Source organism: Buceros rhinoceros, unplaced genomic scaffold (genome assembly GCF_000710305.1).
Source record: "Buceros rhinoceros silvestris isolate BGI_N320 unplaced genomic scaffold, ASM71030v1 scaffold2507, whole genome shotgun sequence".
NCBI lineage: Eukaryota > Metazoa > Chordata > Aves > Bucerotiformes > Bucerotidae > Buceros > Buceros rhinoceros.
The window spans coordinates 46,876-69,738 of NW_010422583.1; the positions used below are offsets into that span (position 1 = coordinate 46,876).

At 37.7% G+C, this 22,863-nt stretch overlaps 1 protein-coding gene across 1 annotated transcript in view; it reads left to right on the top strand.

Moving 5' to 3' along the window:
- The window catches only part of OXCT1 (3-oxoacid CoA transferase 1), a gene marked incomplete at its 5' end in the record, with an annotated part of 79,314 nt that overhangs the window by 44,201 nt on the left and 12,250 nt on the right, over positions 1–22,863 (top strand). The window contains 5 exons of the mRNA XM_010140079.1: positions 307–401; positions 1,071–1,119; positions 5,170–5,242; positions 5,992–6,067; positions 20,084–20,173. Coding sequence (XP_010138381.1) covers positions 307–401; positions 1,071–1,119; positions 5,170–5,242; positions 5,992–6,067; positions 20,084–20,173 — 383 coding nt within the window. The remainder of the gene's footprint in view (positions 1–306; positions 402–1,070; positions 1,120–5,169; positions 5,243–5,991; positions 6,068–20,083; positions 20,174–22,863) is intronic.

Genomic DNA, 22,863 nt, shown 5'->3' on the forward strand with positions numbered 1-22,863 from the left:
TGCTGAGATAGATGAGAAAGTTTGTTAGCATTTGAATGTTTTGCATTAATTTCTTGGAAAAGTTAGGTATGTTGGAAACAAAGCTGAGTTGTGCTGTGTGTTTATTATGTGAAGCATTTGACAGAATAAAATTAGACAGTTCAAGTGGCAAAATAATTCATCACAAATATGAAGCATCTAACTAAAATGAAAGTATTTGTTAAGAGAACAGTTCTAATCTAATCATAGTGCAATTATAACATTTTTCATTTTCTAGTTTGCAGTAAATGTATTCCTGTTTGTGCTTTAACTAATTCTCTTCATCAGCTAATCTGGGTATCGGAATCCCGCTGTTGGCTAGTAACTTCATCAGTCCAGACATAACTGTTCACTTACAGAGTGAAAATGGAGTCCTGGGTTTGGTAAGGATACGTCTTCATCGCTTATTGCAGTGTATTTACCTTGCAGTGGCTGGGCTTTCTTGCTGATCCGCCCCCAACTTGATTGTAGTTTTATTAAAAAACATATTGAAATAATATTCCATATATGATGATAACATGTGCAGGGAAGTTTTTAAGGAAACACTCATTTCAGGATTATAGTTGCCACTTTGATAAGTACGATGTTAAGTATATGTTTTGGAAGGAGTCGAAACCTTCAGTAGTTCTAAAGAGAACTGAAGAGCAAGAGTGAGCCTTGTAAGCCTTATCAAACATTATTTTAAATAAAGCTTAAAGTGAATATTACTTTCACTATTGTATGACTTTATGAAGTTGGCCCTCCGTGCCTTTTTCTGAAAAATGCTTGTCACTTTGGTTAAAAACAAACCAAAAAAAACCCCCAAACCAACCCAACCCAACCCCCTGACTTCATGGTTATTTTGTAATTCTAATAGCCCATCAGTCCTGATATGTTAGTTAATATAAACTGTGGCTTCTATCATCAGGGATGTTGTTCTGCTAAAGACAAAAAAAATGTGTGTCTGTGATTATCTGTTTTCAGCAATAAGCATTAGAAATAATAACGCAGTTATGAATTGTATCACAAAAGTATTGCAATACAAAGCTGCCGTATGTTTGTGTTGTTGTCAGGGTCCTTATCCACTTGAAAATGAAGTAGATCCAGACCTGATTAATGCAGGTAAAATCTTTTAAATAGTTTATGGAAAATGGTCATTCATTGTTAATCTAAAATTTTTCTTTTGATTCAGTATTTGAACCCAGACTCTTGTTTTATTTACTTATAAATATTAATGTATTTGTCTTCTTCTAAGTGATGGTTGGTTTTGATCAATGGAAGTGTTTAATATTCTAGTTAGAGAGCTTGTGCTTCGATGCATTTTCATAGCCACTGCAAGAAATTCTCTTCCAGGCCAGGCAGTAAAGGGTCAAATCTTTCTTTTCAGAAGTGAAATTGTTTTCTGAAGCCTCTCTGTGAATATAAATTTGATTTCCTGCTATTTTCACCTTGTGTCTTCTACAAAATGTTTTTCAATGATTTATGTTTGGGAAATGTTTTAAAATGTTCTGTGTGTAATGGGCTGGTTTATTCCTGCTAGTGGGTTGCCAGGAATGCAACTCATGCTTTTGGAGAAGGAGTGGTAGCCAGGGCAAGGGAGAGAGCTCCTGAAATGGGACCTGACACACGAGAGAACTCTGCTGCTTTTGCCACTATAGGAGGGGAATGCCAGTCCTCATGTATTGTTTTTGTCCAGCCGTTTTGGGGCTTTTCACCTCAGAGGCAGCCATGCAAATAAAAAACTTGAGCTTTTTACCGTTTAGTGCATCTGCCTGATTTCTGGGCTCTTCATGGACAGTTGTGCCTGTGTCTGTCCTCTGTTTCCATGTAAAATAACACCGATATATTGCATTGTGACAAACAGAAGTAGGCCTTGGCACCTTATAAATTAGATTAGAGACCCATAGGTGACATCTTATGATTGTGGGTTTTATATGAAAAGCCTATTTTTTTTGTTTAGTATTTTTTAATGTATGCATACATACATACACAGAATCATAGACCCATTTAGGTTGGCAAAGACCTGAAAGATCATTGAGTCCAACCAGTAACCTAGCACTGCCAGTATATTCATATGTATGGTATATCCATATGTATGGGTGTGAACCTAGGTATCTGCATAGACAGTACCTTTCTCTGTGCTTGTTAGCAAGTACAATTACACTCTGAAAAGTCAAAGGAGATAAAGCACTGACATCAAACAAGCTTTTAATTTAGTATCAGGTGCAGTCCAGCAATTATGGATCACTGACTTAATCACTGACTTAAAACATTTGCTACCTGGCTTAACTAATTGGTACCTTTATCATACTGCTATGTCATTGCTCCTGTTTCACTATTATGTTTTAAACAGGCCATCTTCTGATTTGAAATAAGAAATTGTTCAGGAACTGAGTCCAGCATTTCACCAGTAGCTAGACAACTGTTGTGATACACTGTGTGAAGGAAAAGTCACAGGTGCCTGAGAGCTGTGTTAATGCTTGAACTGATGCTGTTTGTTGTTTTCATTTTTTAAATTATTGAAGGTGCCACTGGAAAGGAAAAGCTTTTCAGAATAAAAAAATATTTACTATAAAAGGTGAAATTATATCCATGTACATTAGAAATCAAGTTCAAATATGGGTGCCTAGAAATGAACGCATTAACAGAGTGATGATGGAAAAATATGTCCAAGAACCTGATAAATACTCTGAAAAATCATTGTGCTTTTATATGGATGTCAAGATGATATTGAATTGTAAATTCATGGTTGATAAATATTCTTGAAGAGCTAATCTTGCAGAGATGAAGCTAACATAAGAGGTCAGAATGCAACATGGAAATCAGATTATTCTAGTATTGGTAATTCAGTGTTGAGCACCTACATATCTTCCTCTGAGGCTGCAGTAGACAGGACACAGGATAGAAGAACCTCAGCTCTGCCACCAAAATTATTATTATTGTTGCGAGGTACTCACAGAACAGACAGTGGTAGCTACTCAAAAATTGCAGATTAATTGCAATTACAGTTGCCCAGCCCTCTGAGAGACTAAAGTTAATTACAGGTTCAGGTGTCTGTGAGGGACGTATTACTACACAACTAATTTCTAAACTGTGAAGAATACTCTTTAAGAAAGATGAACCAAAATGTGTATGCACTCACTCATAGAATGGAAATCTCCCACTGAAGGGTACCCAAAACCAAGGGGTCACTCACCCAAAAGGCAACAAGGATTTACTCAAGGATATCCTGAAGAAATAATGTACTCCCCAAAGCAGGAGTGAGGGCTCACTCAGTCACACGGAGTTTCCTTGACTGGCATCCAGATCGAAGCAGAGAGTCCCCAACTTGCCCACTGCTCCAAGAAAGAGCAACTCTAATCTAGTTCTCCATGAGGGCTCAGTTTGTGTCCTAGTGAAGTCTGAGATGTGGTCGTTCTAATTCGTTGGGGGCAGATGCAAGACAAAGGCAGGCTAAGGGGCCTGGACTGTGAGGTGCCAAGTACTAGCCCTGAGGCACCCGTCTGATCTTTATCAGGTGTTTGGGCAAGCCCTGGTCTTTGTCAGGTCCTTGTCAGGGTGGCTGCACCTGCCACAATTATAATTGCTGAAACATTCAGAAGCTGCTAAATTCCACTGACACTTTGGATTAAGACCATTCTAGGTGCTTTTCAGTCAAATTTAGAAAATCATGTGAAGAAAACAAAAGCTAAATGGGAAAGGAACAGGAATTCTGTTTGCATTCATCGACTGGGGTGGTGATTATCAGCCCCCAAAGTCCACATTTTCATAATATACTCCCATTTTGGGCTTTTGAGGAGTTTTTATCTGCAAATGTAATTGTATTTCTCTGAAATATGTATTTTTTTGTTGGCGTTCATCCCATTTTCTGAATGTCTCACATGAAGTTACCTTCACTGTAATTGAAGGGTAGATTTCTGTCTTACAGCAAAAATACTTAGAGGTACTGAACCTCTTGAGAACACTTTCAAGAAGTGGGTAATACGGTGCTCTTGTTACATTATTATTTGGTCCTCAGCCTGTGTCTCTTCTCAGCAATGCCTTAGCTTGTCACTTTGTGCCACGGTTCTCACTCCATGCTGCTTGCAGGCCATGTTGTCCCTCCCACTGCCTGGTAGGAGAAGGCAATTCAGTCAGTGTCAGTAGGCCTGAGTGTTAGCATGGTGAACTCTTGTGATCTGACTGCAAGACTGCCTACAGGCCTTAATTCTACAATACTTTGTGAGTCAAAATTTAATTTCCATACAATGTCAAGTTCACATAAAAGGAACTTAATAAATTAAAGCACGTCTCTATTTTAATTTTCTTACGATGTTTCCTCCCCTCTTCCCATCCTCTTAGTTAATCTCATTGAGTGTTTTCCCCTGCTTTCTGGAAACTGTTTAATGATGTCTCATTCCTCTTCCCCTGTGTTGTTATACCAACTTTTTCATCACAATGTCATCTGATGCTGAAGTCTTGGTTTTTTCCTCTTCAAGTTTCCTGTGCATGGTTTATAATTTCATCTTTATGTTTCTTATGCCTTTTCAGAGGCACTCTGCACACTCAGTTGTTGCTTAAATTGATTCAAAGTGTTGGCAGGCAAGGAAAGAGAGGGCTCTGGACAGAGTCAAAACAGGACACTTCCATGTGTGCTCCATTGCTTGACCCAAGGTCTGTGCAGAGAGCAGTACAGCACATAGAAGCACATTTTCTTGTGAGCTTTAACAAAGCAAGAGCAGAGGAGATCTGTCATTTGTTTTTCTGTATTCTACATCATAATAACTCTAGCCTGTTCAATCTGGTCTGCTTGCTGTACCTTGCAACCTCCTTGTTGCAAGATGCTGAAGATGCTTTTTCTTTGTTTCAAAAGAGAGTTGCCTCTCTCTTTTTTTCTGGATAGAGCAGAAAGCTGAAGTTGGTAGAAATTTCTTAGCCTCTGGTGTCAGTGATGTCTTGCCTGGAACTGCAGGTGGTCAAAGAGCGGCCAATCCTATCATTGAAGTCTGTAACAAACTCACAATTCATTATGATTGATTAATTTTACGTGTGACATAGTAAGTGTAATCTGATCTACAGCTGTACAGAATCCAAAGGAATTTGATAAAAAACTTTTCTTTTTTGGTTAATGGCTGTGAATTCATTTGTCAAAGAGACAAAATACATACATACTACAGCTTATTTCTTTTACAGGTAAGGAGACAGTCACTGTTCTTCCAGGTTCTTCCTATTTCTCTAGCGATGAATCATTTGCAATGATAAGAGGGTATGTAACACCACAAACGTGAAAAGAATAAACCGATTCAGTGTCTGAACTCATGAGTAATTCTTTGAAATGTGGTTAGCGTTTAACAGCCTCTAAAATGAAAATGGATCTATTCAGCGATGGTTTACAGAGGATTAGGTCTAGGTATTGGAAACAGAAAAACACTGTAACTAATAGATACTATAGGGATGTTCATGTCTACCACCACCTGGCCATATATATCACATCTATAACTATATTTTTAACAACTCCTTTTTGGTTATTTCGAAGTATATAATCTGTACTTGCACTTTGTGTATTCTCCTTGCTCAGCTTGGAGACATGATCCTCATTCCACCTCCCTAATGGAAATTCACCATCTGCACCTGTTTTTTGCTTGTTTTTTTGGGAAAGAGGTTGGATGCAAACAAATACTAAATCCTAATGGCTCTGAAAAGATAATGAGTGCATGTAAATATGTGAAGGAGTGCACTTTAAAGTGCGAGTTCAGAGCTGATTGACTGTGCATGCAATTAACCAAAACCAGACAAAAGTAACACTTTTGAGGCTCAGTAGGCAGACAGAAAAATTTGCATCAGTGATACATCTAGAGGGGAAAAAAACCAACTACATGTGTGACAAAGCGGTTGCTGCCTCTGTGGTATGCCACCATTTTTCTATTGATGTAATGAGAATGTGACAAAAGCTGATTAAAATTTGTGGGCTGTTATTTGAATGTGATATGCTAATTACATACTTTCTGTTGCCAGAGGCCATGTTGATTTGACAATGCTTGGTGCTATGCAGGTGTCTAAGTATGGTGACCTGGCCAACTGGATGATTCCTGTAAGTAGGTGTTTGTACTACTGTCAGTGCACTGTATTTAGGATAATATAAATGTAGCTGAGGGTCAGGCAAAGGAGAAAAGGGCTGAAGCAGAATGCGGGTTGTGAAGCTTGAAGCATTAAAATAGAGAATGCAAATGCAGCTTTAAAGTTGAAAGGTTTCCTTGCGTGCTCTGGTGCCAAGCAGTCAATTATCAGGAGTCAGCCCTCTAAAATTATGCTTGTGCTAGGCACTGTGAAGAGCGAGACACAATTTACGTAAGCCTTTTTTCTTCATCTTGGGTCTACATCTTTCAAACATCACTTTTTTTACTTTCTCTTGAGAGTGACAACCCTAGTATAGTTGTACACGGAGCAAGAACTTGATGGAAGGTGTAAAATAGTATGTGTCTTATAATAAAATCATAAAAAAAGTCTGCATTATTTTTCTCAGCGTTCTTCCCAAAGGATCACCGCACTGCCATTTTGAATACGTGTAGAAGGAACCAATACTCTTGTATATACCCAAATAGTCCTACAGCTTTCAACCACAGAAACACAAACTAATCCCAATCTTGTTTAAGCAGCTGATGACATTAAGCCATTCTTTGTCACAGTTTATGTTTTAACATTGAAAAGCTTAAGTATCATTCAGACAGTTTACAAGTTTGGTATTTTCAATGGCTTTTCTGATATGGTTATATCAGAGATGTTGAGAAACAAATTTTTTTTAGCCTGGTTTGAAGTAATGAGGCATATTTCTATCTGTCTGAGCAGTGCTAAAGGCCCTAGGAAAGTCTGAAAACTGAAAGCTGGGTAGAGGAGTCAAAACTCCAGATGCATGCCCTGTCTCTTGGAGAAACATTAGCTGAGCCCAGCAGTCTGTGTGACTTCTGTAGGCCTGTGAGCACACCAGTTGTGGAGCACTGGCTGGAGCATAAGCTGCAGCAAGAGGGTACAAAGACAAGGTCTCTACAGGCAGAGCAGGGAGAAAGAGTTATCTGAAGGGCTATTTCAGGTGTCTGTGTGAGCATTTGTAGGGGATGTGAAGGGGTTGTGGCTAGGTTGGATTTTAGCATGTAGGAGATAAATCCATAAGAAAACAGTTTTCCTTACCTGTTCTCACAGTACAACCTGGTTTTATAGTCAAACAACTGAGAACAGATGGGCTAGTGCTGGCTGGGTTTTTTTCAGATCCTACTGATACAAGTGCTAGCTTTTCCAAGACTTTGCTACTTGCACTGTCACCCAGTTAATGTGGTGAAAAATGGGGTCTGAAAATTAATGCTGCTGTTAGTGTATCACTCTGTGATCCTTCTATTGCTGTTTTATGTCTTTTGTTAGAACTCTGTGTTTTAAACATAATCTGATAGTGAGGGACATTGTAGGGGTCCAAGTATGATGTGCATTAAGGTAATACTGGTTAGCTTTGCATTGTCCAATTCCAATTTCTTTTTTTGTCTTGAGTTACAAGAACTTGTCAGTAGAATCCAAAATAATGAAACCAGACTCTACAGAGGAACCACACACACTTTGAAATATAAGGAATAGATCAAATTACAATTTTAGGTTTGCTGTTTGAGCCAAGGCAAAAGTATGATAGTAATTTTTCAAGGTGTTGAAACCCTGGGTAATTAAAATAGGAATTTAGCTGATTTATCTATGCCTCTGTATCCTAAAGGTACGATAAGTCACTCAAACTCTATTTTAATTAGCTAATTTAAAAAAACCTTACATTACTGAACTGCATTCTTTTCAGATGATTGACATAAATATAAGTAATATACACTGTCAGTCCAGTACTGCAGGTATATGCCACTAAGAAGCTGAGTGGGATATTTTTTCCTTTACATCAGACTAAAAACTACTTTTTTGCTTGTAATGGATGAAGTAGCTCTGGTTTTAAGGAAGTATTTCCTTCATATTAACTGTGATGTCTTACACGAGTAGAAATTACTTGCTTGCCTAAAAAATGGTTCTGAATTATTACATTCTCTGTCAAAATTTTGAAGACTAGAAAAATTTTTTTTCTAGGTAAGAGGTAAGTTGTTACAGTATAAACTCGTTTAAAAAAATGTTTAGAGATTTTATTCTAGGCACAGTTCAAGATGATTTTAATCTATACGACCTTTTATTTCAATAGCCAGATAAATTCTAGGTTTTGTTTATTTGGGTTGCCTTGGACTGATGTTCTCTTTATACTTTTGCAAAATGAGAGTCACTATGTAAACCTGTCTCTAGAGTATCCTTTATAGTCGAGATTACTTAACTCCTGAGATTTTCTTCTTTGACAGTCCTTTGGGCTTGCAAAAGAAGTGTTAAATGTTCCTGCACCTGGTAAAGCCTTCTGTTTACTCAAGCTGTTCCTGAAAGGCCTATTAGAAAGCAGAAGGTGATGGGGTGAATTTTAGGTGGGAAAAGTTGCTTTGTTTTCTTTTTTGTTGTATTTGTAAATTGAAGCGGCACTTGAGTATTCTTCAAAATACCCAAGTAGAATATATAATAAATAAAGATTCTTGCTCTAAAGTATTCCTAGTAATCAAGCAGAAATGCACCTCTACTGATAGCTCAGAAAGCTGAAGTGTTTCAAAATGACTCAGTGTTTCTGAGTCATCAGTGGATAGATTTTTATGCCAAAAAATCCCAGTAATTTCAAGTGACCATATTGGTATCACAGGGTATAAAATTCCATGCAGTTGCATCTGTGCTGAATCTAAAAACTACTCACTAGAATATTCATTCTTTAAAAGAAATGTCATGAGCTGGAGCAATTCACCACTTGTTTTCTTGCTTGGTTTCATTGTACTTGAGATAGGGTTTTTTGTTTTGTGTTTGTTTTTTTTCTTAAAAAAAGCCCATTGTGCTATGATTCCAGTTTTGTTTTGATTATTTTGACCTCCACTCCCACTGGCTTTTCCTAGGACTTTCCTGCTATGTTTGAAAACTTCCTAACAAGCAGTGTTTGGGGTTGTTATTTATAGTATTTCTAATGAGATTGCAGGATTTTTTTTTTTTATTAAAACTCACAGTTAAAACCAACATTGCCATTTCCTCATGCCAACTTTTGTTGGTTTTCATAGTTCTGTCATTTCTATATTTGATAAAATCAGTCATGCTTAACAAGCATTTTCTAAACTTGATAATCTACATACAACAAAGCAGGTTTTGATGTTGTTTAAATTTTTGCTCGAGGTACTTACACAGTTACCTTTAGAGGATGAGGTGAAAATTCAACTTTTGCTCTATATAGATAAACTTCAAAATGAAGATATTTTCCACAGATGTTTTCCCAGTATATTTAATTGACTGTTTGCAACCTTTTTGATTCCTTTTAGCAGCAGTTTCAAAAGATCTGTCACAGCTGGAGACTATTTTTGTGGTATTTTCAACCTGCTAGTAACATCTGTATTGAAGCAACACATTTAACAGTTTAAATTGCTTCTAAAAATTCAACTTCAGCTTTTGTCCTAGACTTAGACTGAACAAAAGCACAGCATTTACAGACACTGCAGGCACAAATAGTACTTAGGATACCACACGGTGCTTTCAGGGGCTAAACAATATTTACTTGGTGCACTTTTTACCTTCTTTCAGAATGTATTTTGCCATATAGAAGTTAAACCCTTTTTTCTGATCATGACGTTGAAATTCTTTTACTGATAGTTTTTGTAACTTGTCTTTCAAGATCTTAGAAGACGAAGCCAGCATTTTGCATTAATAAAACAGCTTCATTTACAAACATTTCTTGAAACATCGAAGCTTAGATTGTATTCTAAGTTTTTTTCAAAACCACGCAGACTTAAGTATTCCTTCCTTCAGCGATTTTTGTTCTCTAGAAGATGCTTGTTTTAGTTTTGCATCCAAATCAAGGGGATTTTTTTCCATATCTGGAACTGCTGATTTTGCTTATGAAGATGTCTGCACATTCTGTTCAGCCCCAGATTTATGAATAACAAGTAGGTTTTCAAAACAGGAACATATAAAATTCAACTTTGGGTAGCTTTTATTTATCTTTTTGTAACCTTGAGGTATACCTTTTTACTAGAATGCCCCAAATGTGACTTTCTGCTGTCCCCATTTGCTACTCCTATTAACCTTCAGCTGTCTGCACGTTTCTTTTGCAGTGAGTTTGTATTTACTTGTGAATAAATATGGCTGATGACATTCCATAAATCCAGCCAGGAGTCCTTCCAGGAGATCAGCAATCCTTTCCCTTTGGCTACTTGTTTTGAGATCCATTGTTCAGATGATTCTTAATCTGCTTTACTGACGTGTTTTTACTGTTCTACAGTACAGATTTTAAAATGGGGTTAACCAACACATAGAATTCAGATCTTCCTGATTTTCCTGTAAATAAGATGATATGTTATCATCAGTTAAAGTGAATTATGAGTGAGTTGCATCTTTTTTTTTAGTCACAAGATTTGTGTGAGATGATAGAAAGATCGACTTTGCTGAAAGCTCGTAGTGTAAGGAAGCTTTAAGCTGTATTTTATTTAACATTTTACATTTAGCTTTGCACTTAGGTTTGGTTTAACTATTTCTTACATACTGCAGCATTTGGGTTCTTGGATTGATGATAATCACCTTTATTTGAAAGGCAAGTAAAAACTCTAAATTTTGTGGTTTGGCTGATTACCATCATGAAGCTATCCTTTCTGTCCTATAAGAGTGGGGAGGTCTCAATTGGCTGGAGATGAGCAAATGTGACACCCATCTACAAGAAGGGTCAGAAAGAGTATCTAGGCAACTACAGAGCTGTCAGTCTGACCTCAGTGCTGGGCAAAGTCATGGAGCAGGTTATCTTGAGTGCCATGACGCAGCGTCTACAGGGCAACCAGGTGATCAGGCCCAGTCAGTGTGGGTTTATGAAAGGCAGGTCCTAACTGAGTTACCTGTTCCCCTTCTATGACAGGGTGACCCACTTAGTGGACAAGGGAAGGGCTGTGAACATTGTCTACCTGGACTTTAGTAAGGCCTTTGACACTGTTTCCCACAGCATCCTCCTGGGGAAACTGGCTGCTCATGGCTTGAATGAGTGTTGTCTTTGCTGAACAAAAAACTGCCTGAATGGCTGGGTCTGAAGAGTGGTGGTGAATGGAGTTCAGTCCAGTTAATGCGCAGTCACAAGTGGTGGTCCCCAGGCTTCAGTACTGGGGCCTGTTCTCTTTGACAACAGTCTGGATGAGGGAATCGAGTGCCCCCTCAGTAAGTTTTGCAGAGGACACCAAGTTGCGTGGACGTGTTGATCTGATTGAGGGTTCTGGTGAGGCTGGATTGAGGGTGTGAGGCCGATGGTATGAGGTTTAACAAGGCCAGGTGTTGGTCCTTCACCTGGGTCGCAAGAACCCCCTGCAGGGTTACAGGCTTGGGGCAGACTGGCTGGAAAGCTGCCTAGCAGAAAAGGATGTTGATCGACAGCCAACTGAACTGGGGTTGTTTAGCCTGGAGAAAAGGAGGCTGAGGGGAGACCTTATCACTCTCTATAACCCCCTGAAATGAGGTTTTAGTGAGGTGGGGGTTGTTCTCTTTTTCCCAAGTAGCAAGCAATAGGACAAGAGGAAGTGGCCTCAAGTTGCACGAGGGGAGGTTTAGATTGGATGTTAGGAAAAATGCCTTCACCAAAAGTGATGTGAAGCACTGGTACATGCTTCCCAGGGAAGCAGTGGAGTCACCATACCTGGAAGTGTTTAAAAGATGTGTAGATGTGGTGCTGAGGGACATGGTTTAGTGGTGGAGTGGACGATGTTAGGTAAATGGCTGGATTCAATGCTTTTAAGGGTCTTTTCCAGCGTGAATGATTCTATGATTCTGTGATTCTGGATGAAGGCTGAGGTACTCAACACCTCTGCCTTAGACTTTAGCGGCATGATCTCTATGGCTAGTGGTAGAATTTGAGGAAGAGTCGGTAGAATCCACCACAGAAGAGAACAGATTACTGATTAAGTAAACTGGTCATGTGTAAATCCACAAGAGCAGACAGAATGCATCCAAAGGTGCTAAGGAAGCTGGCAGTTTCCTAAGGCACCAGGCTCAAAGCCTGGTGGCCAGCAGTTGAATTCATAAGCAGCCTCAAAGATGATACCAGGGCTGATACCATTTAACACCTCTATTCCCTACAGGCAGTATAAACTAAATACAATTTTGAGCAAGAAAAGTAACTCTAGAGTTGTATATTCTGCTAGAGTATAAAAGTCATGTTTTGATAGCAAAGGTAATGCAGTTAGGGGACTGAGGAGGAGGGTGATCCAATTTGTGCAGGGCAATGCAGTTTGGATACATAAATCTGGATGATTTTTGGAAAAAAAATAAATAATCCTTGAATTTTAGGAGCAGCAGTCTCAGTTTTTAATGCTCTGACTTGGAGTAGCCAAGCCTACAGGATTAAAATGTTAATAATGAAATAAATGGAAATAAAATTATACGAAAAGGCTTAGATCTATCAAAGATTGTCTGAAAGGAAGACATGAGGAAATTCAATTCAAATTTAGTAGTAAATCTTTTTAATTTACCATCCATAGAGGTCAGTATAACCTAAGACGTTAGAAATATAATTTTATACATTATTGGTAGTTTTTCTACAGAGCTTTGAAGTAACATCTTTTGCAGAGTTTTGGATGCTTTGACCACGAGTTGGACTTCGTGTTAACTGGTAGAGATGTTTTTACAATGAAAGTAAACCGGCAGAGGCTAGCTGAGGAGGGTTTTTTTGGCTTGTTTTTGTTTTTAATTGTGGTTTGTAGTGCCAAACGTCAGAGCAGAGGCAGGAGTTTTTCTGACTTGAAATTATAATTTTTAATGGTGGAAGAGAGGACACGTATCCCTGAATGCCTGACAGCACTGCAGTCTTATCCAAGGAGCCTGTTGAGGGCTGTTTGCCACTTCGGTTGAGTAGGAGTGTCTGCACAAGGCTTGTTTTCATTTTGAATGCAAACACAGTACCTAGTAACTCTGTTCTGTGCTGTTGCACTGGCATGTCAAACTGTCAGTATTTCGTTTCAAGTTGTACAGCATGGCAAGAAATTTTCAGAAACTTATTTTAACTATTAACCATAACATTAATTAAGCAGTGCAGATTAACTAAATCCTGTGTGAATAGAAAATACACAGTTTAATTATGTTCAAGGACTGGGCTTCTCTTAGTAGTAATGTGAAGTTGGCTTATGTCTGGAACATGATTGAGTAGGGCTTACACAGCGGCAGCTGAACAAAGGAGAAGGACAGAACCTGCAATTACCTAGAGTGCCCTTGGAAATCTACATTTCAATGGGCTATTATTTTAATATGAAGAGGTATCAGGTGTTTGTGGACACATGTCTTGGAATGAAACCTATGGTAGTACATCATCTTACTGCTTCTCTTCTAACAAATATGTGTCTGAAAGCCCTGCAAGAGCACGTAATTAACGCCATTGGAAGAGTCCTGGAGCCTTAAAGGACAAAGGGAGCATATTGTTAGCTCTATGATTTCCACATTTTGAGAGCTTTTCTATCAATTTTCTTTGTGTTTATTTCTCCTCAGACTGCATGAAAGGAATGTAGAAGCTCACTGTTGGTATTTAATTCATAGTCTCTTAAATTTTCAGTGGGGAGGTGGCAGTTATGCATTAGGCATCTGTATAATGAGAGCAGCTTAAGAAATTCTGCCTGTCTCACATATACAAGCACATGTCAAAAGACTCCTGATCTATAGGTTAGTGGTAACAATTGTGACTACGATATGGAACCATCACTTTCAAGTGAGACTAGCATTTTGTTGGCAGTATTTTTTCATTCTTGTGTGTTTTGGAAATGGTATGCAAAGGTAAATAAAAGGCTTAGCTGTGCTGTTACACTGAAGTAACATTCATCACTGTAGAAAAAAACCCCCACCTCATTTTACAGTCACAGACTGGTTTGGGTTGCTCCTGAAATGCAGTTTCTCAATGTATTCATTTGAATTTCACTCAGTCATTTGAATCTGTTGTCAGCGGTTATTTCAAGTTAGTTTCATGGGAAAATAAAGGAATAAAATTTGACCAACTTTCTTTGCACATATTTTATGTTGCCTTAATTTTCTGGGTATGGAAAGTAAAAATATAGTTCACGCATATATTTGTGTATGCTACATTTCAGGGAAGAGTTATTAATAAATTTTGCCGATGAGTATCTGTCACTCAGGAACTTATGTTCCTTTCTTTCAAAAATTATACCTGCTTTTTCATTTTGCTTTTCATTATGTGTGTGTTAGGAGATACCTGGTTAGAATTCTTAAAAATCGGGTCATTTTATGTATGGCTAAGCCATAAAACTGTATCTTTATTTTGGACATCCTTTTAAAAATATCTTCACCCTGTTGTGCACGTGCTTAGCTTTGTTGCGTTCGGGCAGCATTAACTCTTTGTTGTGTTGTTGCATTATCAACTCTTCTGATTCAGAAATGCCATTAATGATTTCCTAGTGTTTCTTGGTAATATTTTTACAGTCATATTCTCAGAGTAAAATCTAATCTAGCTGTCATGGTTATAGAATCATAGAACATTTTGAGTTGAAAGGGACCTTGAAGATCACCTAGTTCCAAACCCCCCTGCCATGGACAGGGACACCGTCCACTCGATCAGGTTGCTTGGAGCCCCATCCAACCTGGCTTTGAACACTTCCAGAGATGGGGCATCCACAACTTCTCTGGGCAACATGGTCTAGTGCCTCACCACCCTCACAGTGAAGAACTTTCTTACATCTAATCTAGATCTACCCTTTTCAGTTTAAAGCCATTATCACTTGTCCTGTCACTACATGCACTTGTAAAAGGTCTCCAGCTTTCCTGGACCAGCTTTCCTTGTAGACCTCCTTAAGATATGGGGGGGCTGCTATAAGGTTTCCCTTCACAGTGTAATTCAAATAATTCTGTAATTGTGCCAAATAAAGATATAGAATCAGTGGAAAATAGGACAAGGTAGTATATGTCAGAATACTTAATCTTCAGCTTTATCCATCTATTTTGATACAGTCTTCATCCAGTCTTTTTCACTGAAGAAATGGGAAGTATAATTTGAAAGAGTTGTGGCTTTTATTTTAGCATCAACTGTAAATGTACCTTTCCTTTAAACACTGGACAGGACTGTTAGCAATGGGAAAAGAATTGTCATCTATATTTTTATGTCGTTATATTTATGCATATGTATTTTTTTAATATTACCCTCTGATTGGCGTCTTTATTGTATAAAGCTAGTAAGGTCTGTGCTAATATGCACTCCACCAAACAAAAAACACCCCACCTAGCCACATCTAAGCCCACAATTTATATTTTTGTTAAAAAGTTATCACTCTGATGACCTCCTTACTTGTGCTGTGTGCGTCATTTGAAGCTGGCACATCTCTGAAGACAGACAGTACCTATATGGAGCTAGAGACCTGTGTGACTAATGTGTCTTAGTAGTGCATAAGCATGAGTAAAGCCCTTCCCAAATCTTCGTTCGTGAAGCCAAGCCATGATGAGTAGTGCATACATACCACTACAGAGAGGGGCAGAGCAGAAAACTTTGAAGGGGTCCTAAGTTCATCCTTTTGATCTCAGTGGTAGCATCAATGATGGTGATGATGTAAGTACCTTGCATCCACTGCATTACCTTCATTTCTGCTTTTCCCTGTGGAGTTCATGCTGTTCCAGTTGCTCTGAATTTTACTAGCTGTCCCTGGCACAACATAATTATTGCCTTTCATAAGGAAGCTGAGACTGGCAATGCATTTTGTACGTGCCACCACGTCTGCATCTGTGGCCATCAGGGACCATACTGACATTCTCGAAATCTTTATTCTCTCATCCTAGGTAGCTTGTTTCAGCATCCCTTCCCTGGGGATGCCTGAAAGTTCAGATTGAATGTGAAGCCAGCATGAGGACAGTAGTTTAAACTAGCAGCATTCATTATCTTCTGTAATAGATTTTGAAATAGTAGTTTTACCAACTTTGAGCATAGTGTGAGGCATATGTATTCTTTCTTTAATCGAGGAAAGAGAAATTTTAGACTAAATATAGTATTAGGGCAGTTGGTGACATGGGCAAAGACTCTTAACACAGGAGTAGCTCAGTTCCTTTTCAAATGAGTATATTTTTTCATCTTGGCTGTCCTTTAATACTCAATTTTAAATGGAATTTAAAGTTTTTACTTCCATCTGCATTTTAATCGTTCAAACTCTGTATTTACCAGTGGTAAGTTTTCACAGTTTCTCGAAGCTTTGCTTTGCCGTACTGTTGATGTGATATATGTTTATCTCAAAAGGTTAAGTTCTTTTAACATAACCAGATCAGTTCAGACACATTTTACCCTATGATGTTGGGAGCAGCTATAAAATTCAGTTACAGAAGAAAAGTCCTTCCCCCTGGGAATCTCAAAGAAAAGTGTAAGACAGCAGCGTGGACTTCAGACCTTAATAGCGTTTTCCTCTTTTCCTCAGTTTTCCTCGCTTTTTAGTCAGTTTGGATTTTCTTATAAACTATTTCTTGCTTGCTAAAGCATCTTTATAGCTTGCAATACCATTGTGGAAAAAGTTCATTTTCTCTTGAAAAATATCTTGACTGTCTCGCCCAACTTGGTGTACTTACAAGCTTCTGCTGCAATGCTGCAGATTGTCTTGGATGCCACAAGTGACCAAGCAAACAGGAAGGTTTCTGTTTAGGAATTAGTATTAGGCTAAATTACTTTCTAAGGCTCTTTAATGCTGTATTTTGACCACACAAGTGGTGTTCGGATATGAAGACAGCAGAGGAGAAAATATGTACCCTTCTGTCCTATTTCTTAAAGATGCCCTATCACCACAATAACAAAATAATTTATTTTTCAATAAGTAGGCATTATAAAAGAAATTCCACTAATTTGATGTAATTTTATGGCTGGTGAAAAAGCAGAGGAGCTGAATATCTTAATTTAAAACTAAAAAAAAAAAAAAATCCATTAGGTTCAGGAATTTCCACATCTAGGATCTCAAAATTATTCAGGCAGACACTGAGGAAGAAATGCTGATGAAGCAGAATTCTTCCCTTGCCTCTTATGGTAACTGAGAAGCTACAAAGAACCTGTTAGCTTGTTTCTGTCTTCTACCTATCCCTCTCTATGTATGTTGCCAGGACATCCCAGGCAGTGTATGGCTAACACTAAAACTTTTTTTCTCCCTTCAAGCTCTGTGATGAAGTGGGCTTTATAATAGTGCTTAAAATTACCAGTGCTCTACCACTGAACTAAGTCTTTCCTCCTGCTTTCTTAAGCTAGCAGCACCAATGTAATTGGGAACTAAAAAAAAAAAATCTTTACATAAATCAGGGGATGGGGAGGTGGGCATGCAAACCTTGGACTTTACCAACATGGTAAGCAGGAAAACTGCAAAATTAGTTTAGCAATTGCTTATTCGAAATACCTTTTTTTTTTTTAAATTAATTGTTTAAAATGATTGAACTTTGTATGGATTTTTACATACACATAAATGCCTTATCAAGTAACCAAGAGTGAACAGTTTTACTGTCTGCAACTCGCCCTGTTCAATCAAAAATAAATAAAAATTAACATTTTATGGATGTTAAATGTATAGTTCCCACTTCAGTTAGTATCCAGCACTATAAACTCGATTTAGGTTTTTTCAGAGATTTTGCAGCAGAGGTGGCTGTGGCAAGCTGTCTTCAGGAGGAGAAAATGTTTAATTTTTATGACAGACTGTATATTGCATGCAAAGTATTGAAATAAAACAGCCTGACTTAACATCAGCAATTAAATATGTTATTAAAATTTAAAAGAAACAGAAATTGCTTGTTCCTTGTAAATGTAGTGTTTATAAATATCAGAACTGTTTTAGTCTGCAAGCTTATCCTAGGCAAAAAGGAACAAAATATGTTTTGGGAATCACCTGTTAGTCTCAAGCATTTTAATTCAAATTTAGGATGCAGCTGTCCCATATACAAATATGGTATGGGGGAAGATGCAAGTTGTGGGAGTTTCATAGATGGACTGAGAAAGATGTAAGGCTGTTATGCTCTGGATATTTCTCACAATAAAAGCATGTAATTACTTGACTAGTTGGAGTTAATGCTTAATTGATTTGCTTTACCAGGCACCCTGCAGTGATGAGTTTGTTTGCTTAAAGAGAAGGAGCAGATAGAGTAATTATAAGGTCCCTAAGTCTTTCTCTTCAACTTAACTTGCATTTTCCTGCTTTTGTGTACAAAAAGGGATGAAGTCTCTTCTGTCAGTCCTGTATGACAGCTTCTCCAGCAGTTCATTTCTCAATGTCCTTCACTGGCACGCACTTGTTTGGATATTTCCTAGTTGCCACAGGTCTTTACTAGTTAATAGAACTACAAGGCCTGGAAAATGAACTAATGATGTTGTCAGGACAGGTGTATTGATAGCGTAATCCTCAACACAAACATATTCGGAGTTAATGGGTATATAGTCCATTGCCTTCAGCTGCTCTGCATTATCTTGTCAGTGAGCCACTGGCAGGCAGGTGAGAGGTCACTGCAGTCTCTGTAAGAGCTCTGTATTTCTGGATAGGATGGAGAATGATCTGAGCAGTGCCAGGAAGTTAAGGACAGAGATTACACCCCTTTCAGGCTTGTATTTGTCAAAGAAATATATATATAGTAATGTTAATTAGTGTGATTAATATTAAATATTAATCTGTCCTGAGAAATTCCAAAAGGGTTAGTTGTTTGTGGATATAGGAGGATGTGATTTTTTTCTTCACTGTGCAACAGTAAGAATATACGATTTTTCGGAGGAGGGGTAGTGTGTGTGTATGTTTCCTTCTTTAAGATCAAGAGCCCAATAAGTTGCTGACCTGGCAGCTTAATGAAACAAGTCTCTTCCATATATTTTATGTAATGGACCATAGGTATTGGTACTGGTAAGGTGCTGAATCACATAGGTAATATAAGGAAGCATAAGAGAAAAGCTTTATACTAGGAAGTTTTCCAGTCATTTAACTATATACTTTTAGGTTTTATATATAAATCAGTGTATATTGTATTACCATCCATAATTTATTTTACAGATAACTAAAGTCAAAAGAGAGCAAATACAATTAATTGATTCTAATCTGTAAAATTCCTTCCCTCATGTTTCCTACTAACCTTCCTTATGATGCAGTTGCCTTGATGTTCCATTCCCCTTTCTGCCCTCCTTAGCAGCTCTGGAGTACATGTGAGGTTGTTGTCTCGTGGGTTTTTTTGGGGGGGTCTAGCACTGGTTCTCTAAAAATGACTGCTCTGCTCATACTGATAGAACTTCATACTTATGGTCATTTCCCATCAGAAGTGTGACAGGTCTGGATCTCTTCTAAGATCAGATGCATTCATTTTAAAGTAGTGGAAGCAGGCAGGGGCTGAATGCTGTATCATTACAGCTACTGTGATAACAGGTGCAATTCTGACACTCTTTAAGAGAAGAATGAGTCAGGGAGGCAGAAAGCATTACTTGTTTTGAGGGACAAACAGACATGAATACTGCTCCACGTTCATTTATTTGCCCGTGTTCTGAAATGACATCCACAGACATCTGGAAAACAAAAAGATGGGTTTTGTGCTAGGAACAGTGCTAGGAGCCATGGCTTCTAAACTGGCAGGAGGAGTGCTGAGATGTTTCTGCTGGTACATCTCATAAGCAAAGATTTCTTTTGACAAAGTAATGACATTTCTATCAACAGAAGAATGAACACTGCTTTTCTAATGTCAGGACCATTGGAATTAAATTCACTGCTCCTCAGTATCAGGGCTTCTATTAAGCCAATGGTACTACTCAGACCTAAGTTACAGCCCAGGGCACCAGCCCTGGCACTGGATCCTTATTCTACTTGTCAATCTTCTCCTATTTGCCTCATACAGAGCCTAGAATGAGACAGCTGTTTTCACTCTGGTGAAGCTCTGATAGTGTTTGAATACAGTGGTGATAAAACAGGTTGGCTTTCTATTCAGGAAAAGGTGATTATCTTGTGCTGTCATTGCAGATAATATATTCTTTTTTTGTTTTTAATATAGTAAAAATGTTACATTTCCATTAAAAATTTAATTTTAGGGTAAGATGGTGAAAGGAATGGGAGGTGCCATGGACCTGGTATCCAGTGCACAGACCAAAGTGGTTGTCACCATGGAGCATTCAGCCAAGGTAAGGCTCTGCTGCTTCTTTCTAAATAAAAACCAAACTAAATAATAACAAACAAAAATGAAGAGAATAAGACAACTTATATTCATTCTGCTACTTTATGAGGATTTGAGAGTTTTGCTGTTAGTTATTATGGAGGTACCACAGTGGGGCTAGGTTGGTGTGGTTCCTTTCCTCTAGTGAATCATTCACCATGGAAAAAAATGAAATGTTAACTTGATTTTTAAAAGTGGCGCGCATTTTTTCAGTTAATTCATGCGAATTTAACTGAGAGTGGCAATTGCCAGAGCTACAGTAGATGCTACCTCAGAGGTTTTACTCTTCACCTCAGAATAATTTGAAAAATGAGGTTCCCCGTGGTTAAGTACTTGCTGTGATGGAAAAGTATTTACCTTTGAAGTTGCCAGCGAAATTGGTACTGACAGCTTAATAGAAGAGATATTTTTGGCATGATGAGGCACAGGCTGCCTTACATCATTATGTGATAGAGTTTAACCTGGAGACTTTCTTCTGGGCGGAGTTATATATATATAAACAGTCTACCACAAAAAGTCATAGGAAACTTGTCCTTTGAAACTTTTAAAATGGGACTGTCCAAACTAAGAGAAAAATTCTGCTTTCAGGGAACTGTGTTTTAAAATGAACTTGTTGTTAAATATCTGTGTTTCTGTTATTCCAGATTTGTTGTATGTATGCATAAGAAAATAATTCATTGAAGAATGAATTTTCACTTAAAAAATTTTTTTAAAAAAACGCAGTAGTTCTACAATTTATACTAAGGTATGATCTCAAGGGACACATTTTAAGTAATGAGGCTGAGTCTGACTTAGTTTTTGCATTCGTATGTGTAAATAAGTAAATGGATGTACAGAGCAAATCAATCTGTATGACTCACATCTCTCTCACAGTCTCCCCCCAAAAAAGTCAGAAGCTTTTTATTGGGGTGACTGCTTCTTATGTAGACAATTTTATATTCATGGCTTTTTTAAATTCTTTACACCAAAGATTTTCATCACAAACTTACTGCATCTGTATCTATGCATCAGAGGAGCAATCTTCTGTCCCGCTCAAAGCCCAGTGTGCTACTGAGTGAAATAAATATCTGCATGTGCTGTGATAGTCTGTTGTGTTTGCTGGCTTTTTTAGTATAGAGGCATTTTTGTCATCTTATTTTCCAAATAAATACTAAGAAATCTTTCATTAGACACCAAAATCTCCTGTAAATCAACAGCAGTCAAGATTTAATGGATGGAAATACAGCGGAAGGCATGGGATATATGCAGTACGTTCAATGGACGTGTTCAAGAGTTGCTGTAATAGGTGGTTCTTGCAGTCAGTTTTGTCTGATTTGTGATCTTGTGAAGGATCTTTTAATCCTTTTCAAGGCTGTTTTTTTTGTTTTAATCGTAATGGCTTGTTAAACATTAAAATAAGTTTTCTAAAGGATTAGAAGTGTATTCTCTTTTCAGTATACCTGCTGCAATTTTTAAACATAGCAATAGGCTGAGTCCTTGCAGTGCAGGCAAAATACAATTTACACTTAATTATGAGGGTGAAACTAGTATCTGTCTTAACACTCAAACAGAGCTTTTTCCTCGTTTTAAACCCTGATATACAGTGTTTTACAAATAAAACTAAATATGGTCTGCCCCAAATTATTTATTTTTAAATTCCTGAATTTTTTACATTTAATGAAAAACAAAAGGTACAGAAGGAAAATGACCAAACTTGAAATGAATTTTGTAGAAGACTCTTCAGCTTAAGAAACTCTATTGAGGAAGGGTAACATAGAAACATACAAAATAGAGAAGATGGATGCAGAATGGCTAGTCACTGCTTTATAAAAAAGCAGGGGTAGCCAACTCAAATTAACAACCAGCATGTTTAAAACACCAAGAAATATTTTTCACAGCCAGCTAAAGAATTTGTGGATGATCAGCAGGATGATGCAGGAACTCAAAGAATTAAGTCTGAAAGGGACTGAACTGTTTTGTGAGGTTAACTTCATCAGTGACAATTAAATAGCATAGCCCGGAAGCACTCTCTAGCTCAGGAGAACCATACGTTACACCATGTCAGAAACCAGGAGTGCGTATTTGTGGAAAGGGTGGCTCAAATTTTGCTCCGTATGCTTAGACCACTATGAGACACTTAGCAAATGGACCTTAAGTCTAATTCTTTGTGGTATTTCTTAATGTATTTTTTGCTAAATTACTTTTTTTGTTTATAGCCATGAAGAAAAATGATAGAATGTAGGGTTGTTCTTTAAACAGTCACTGTGCATCTGTGCCTAGTCTGCTAAATACTGCCTAAGAGAAAGAAAAGTCAAGTTCTTACCCCTGTATCATTACTGACATGTTTTGCAAAACATGGTAAAGTAATGGCTGGTAATTGTTCCGTATTGTGAAATGAGTTGACTACACCATTCAGAAAAACAGAATAGAAACCACTTTTAAACACTTGATTTGGATATGACTGAGTTATGGAGGACTGAATCGAAAACTCCTTTCTATCATTGTGAATAGTTTTGATTTTAATGTGTTGTGGAAGATTGGAGATGTTTTTGTTCTTCAACAACAGAATTTTTTACTTAAAGCAGGCTGAAAGACGTTAGGGTTTTATGTATCTACACAATAGTTTTTTCCTTTATCTGAACAAATCCTATATAAACTCACATGGTAAAAATTCAGGCA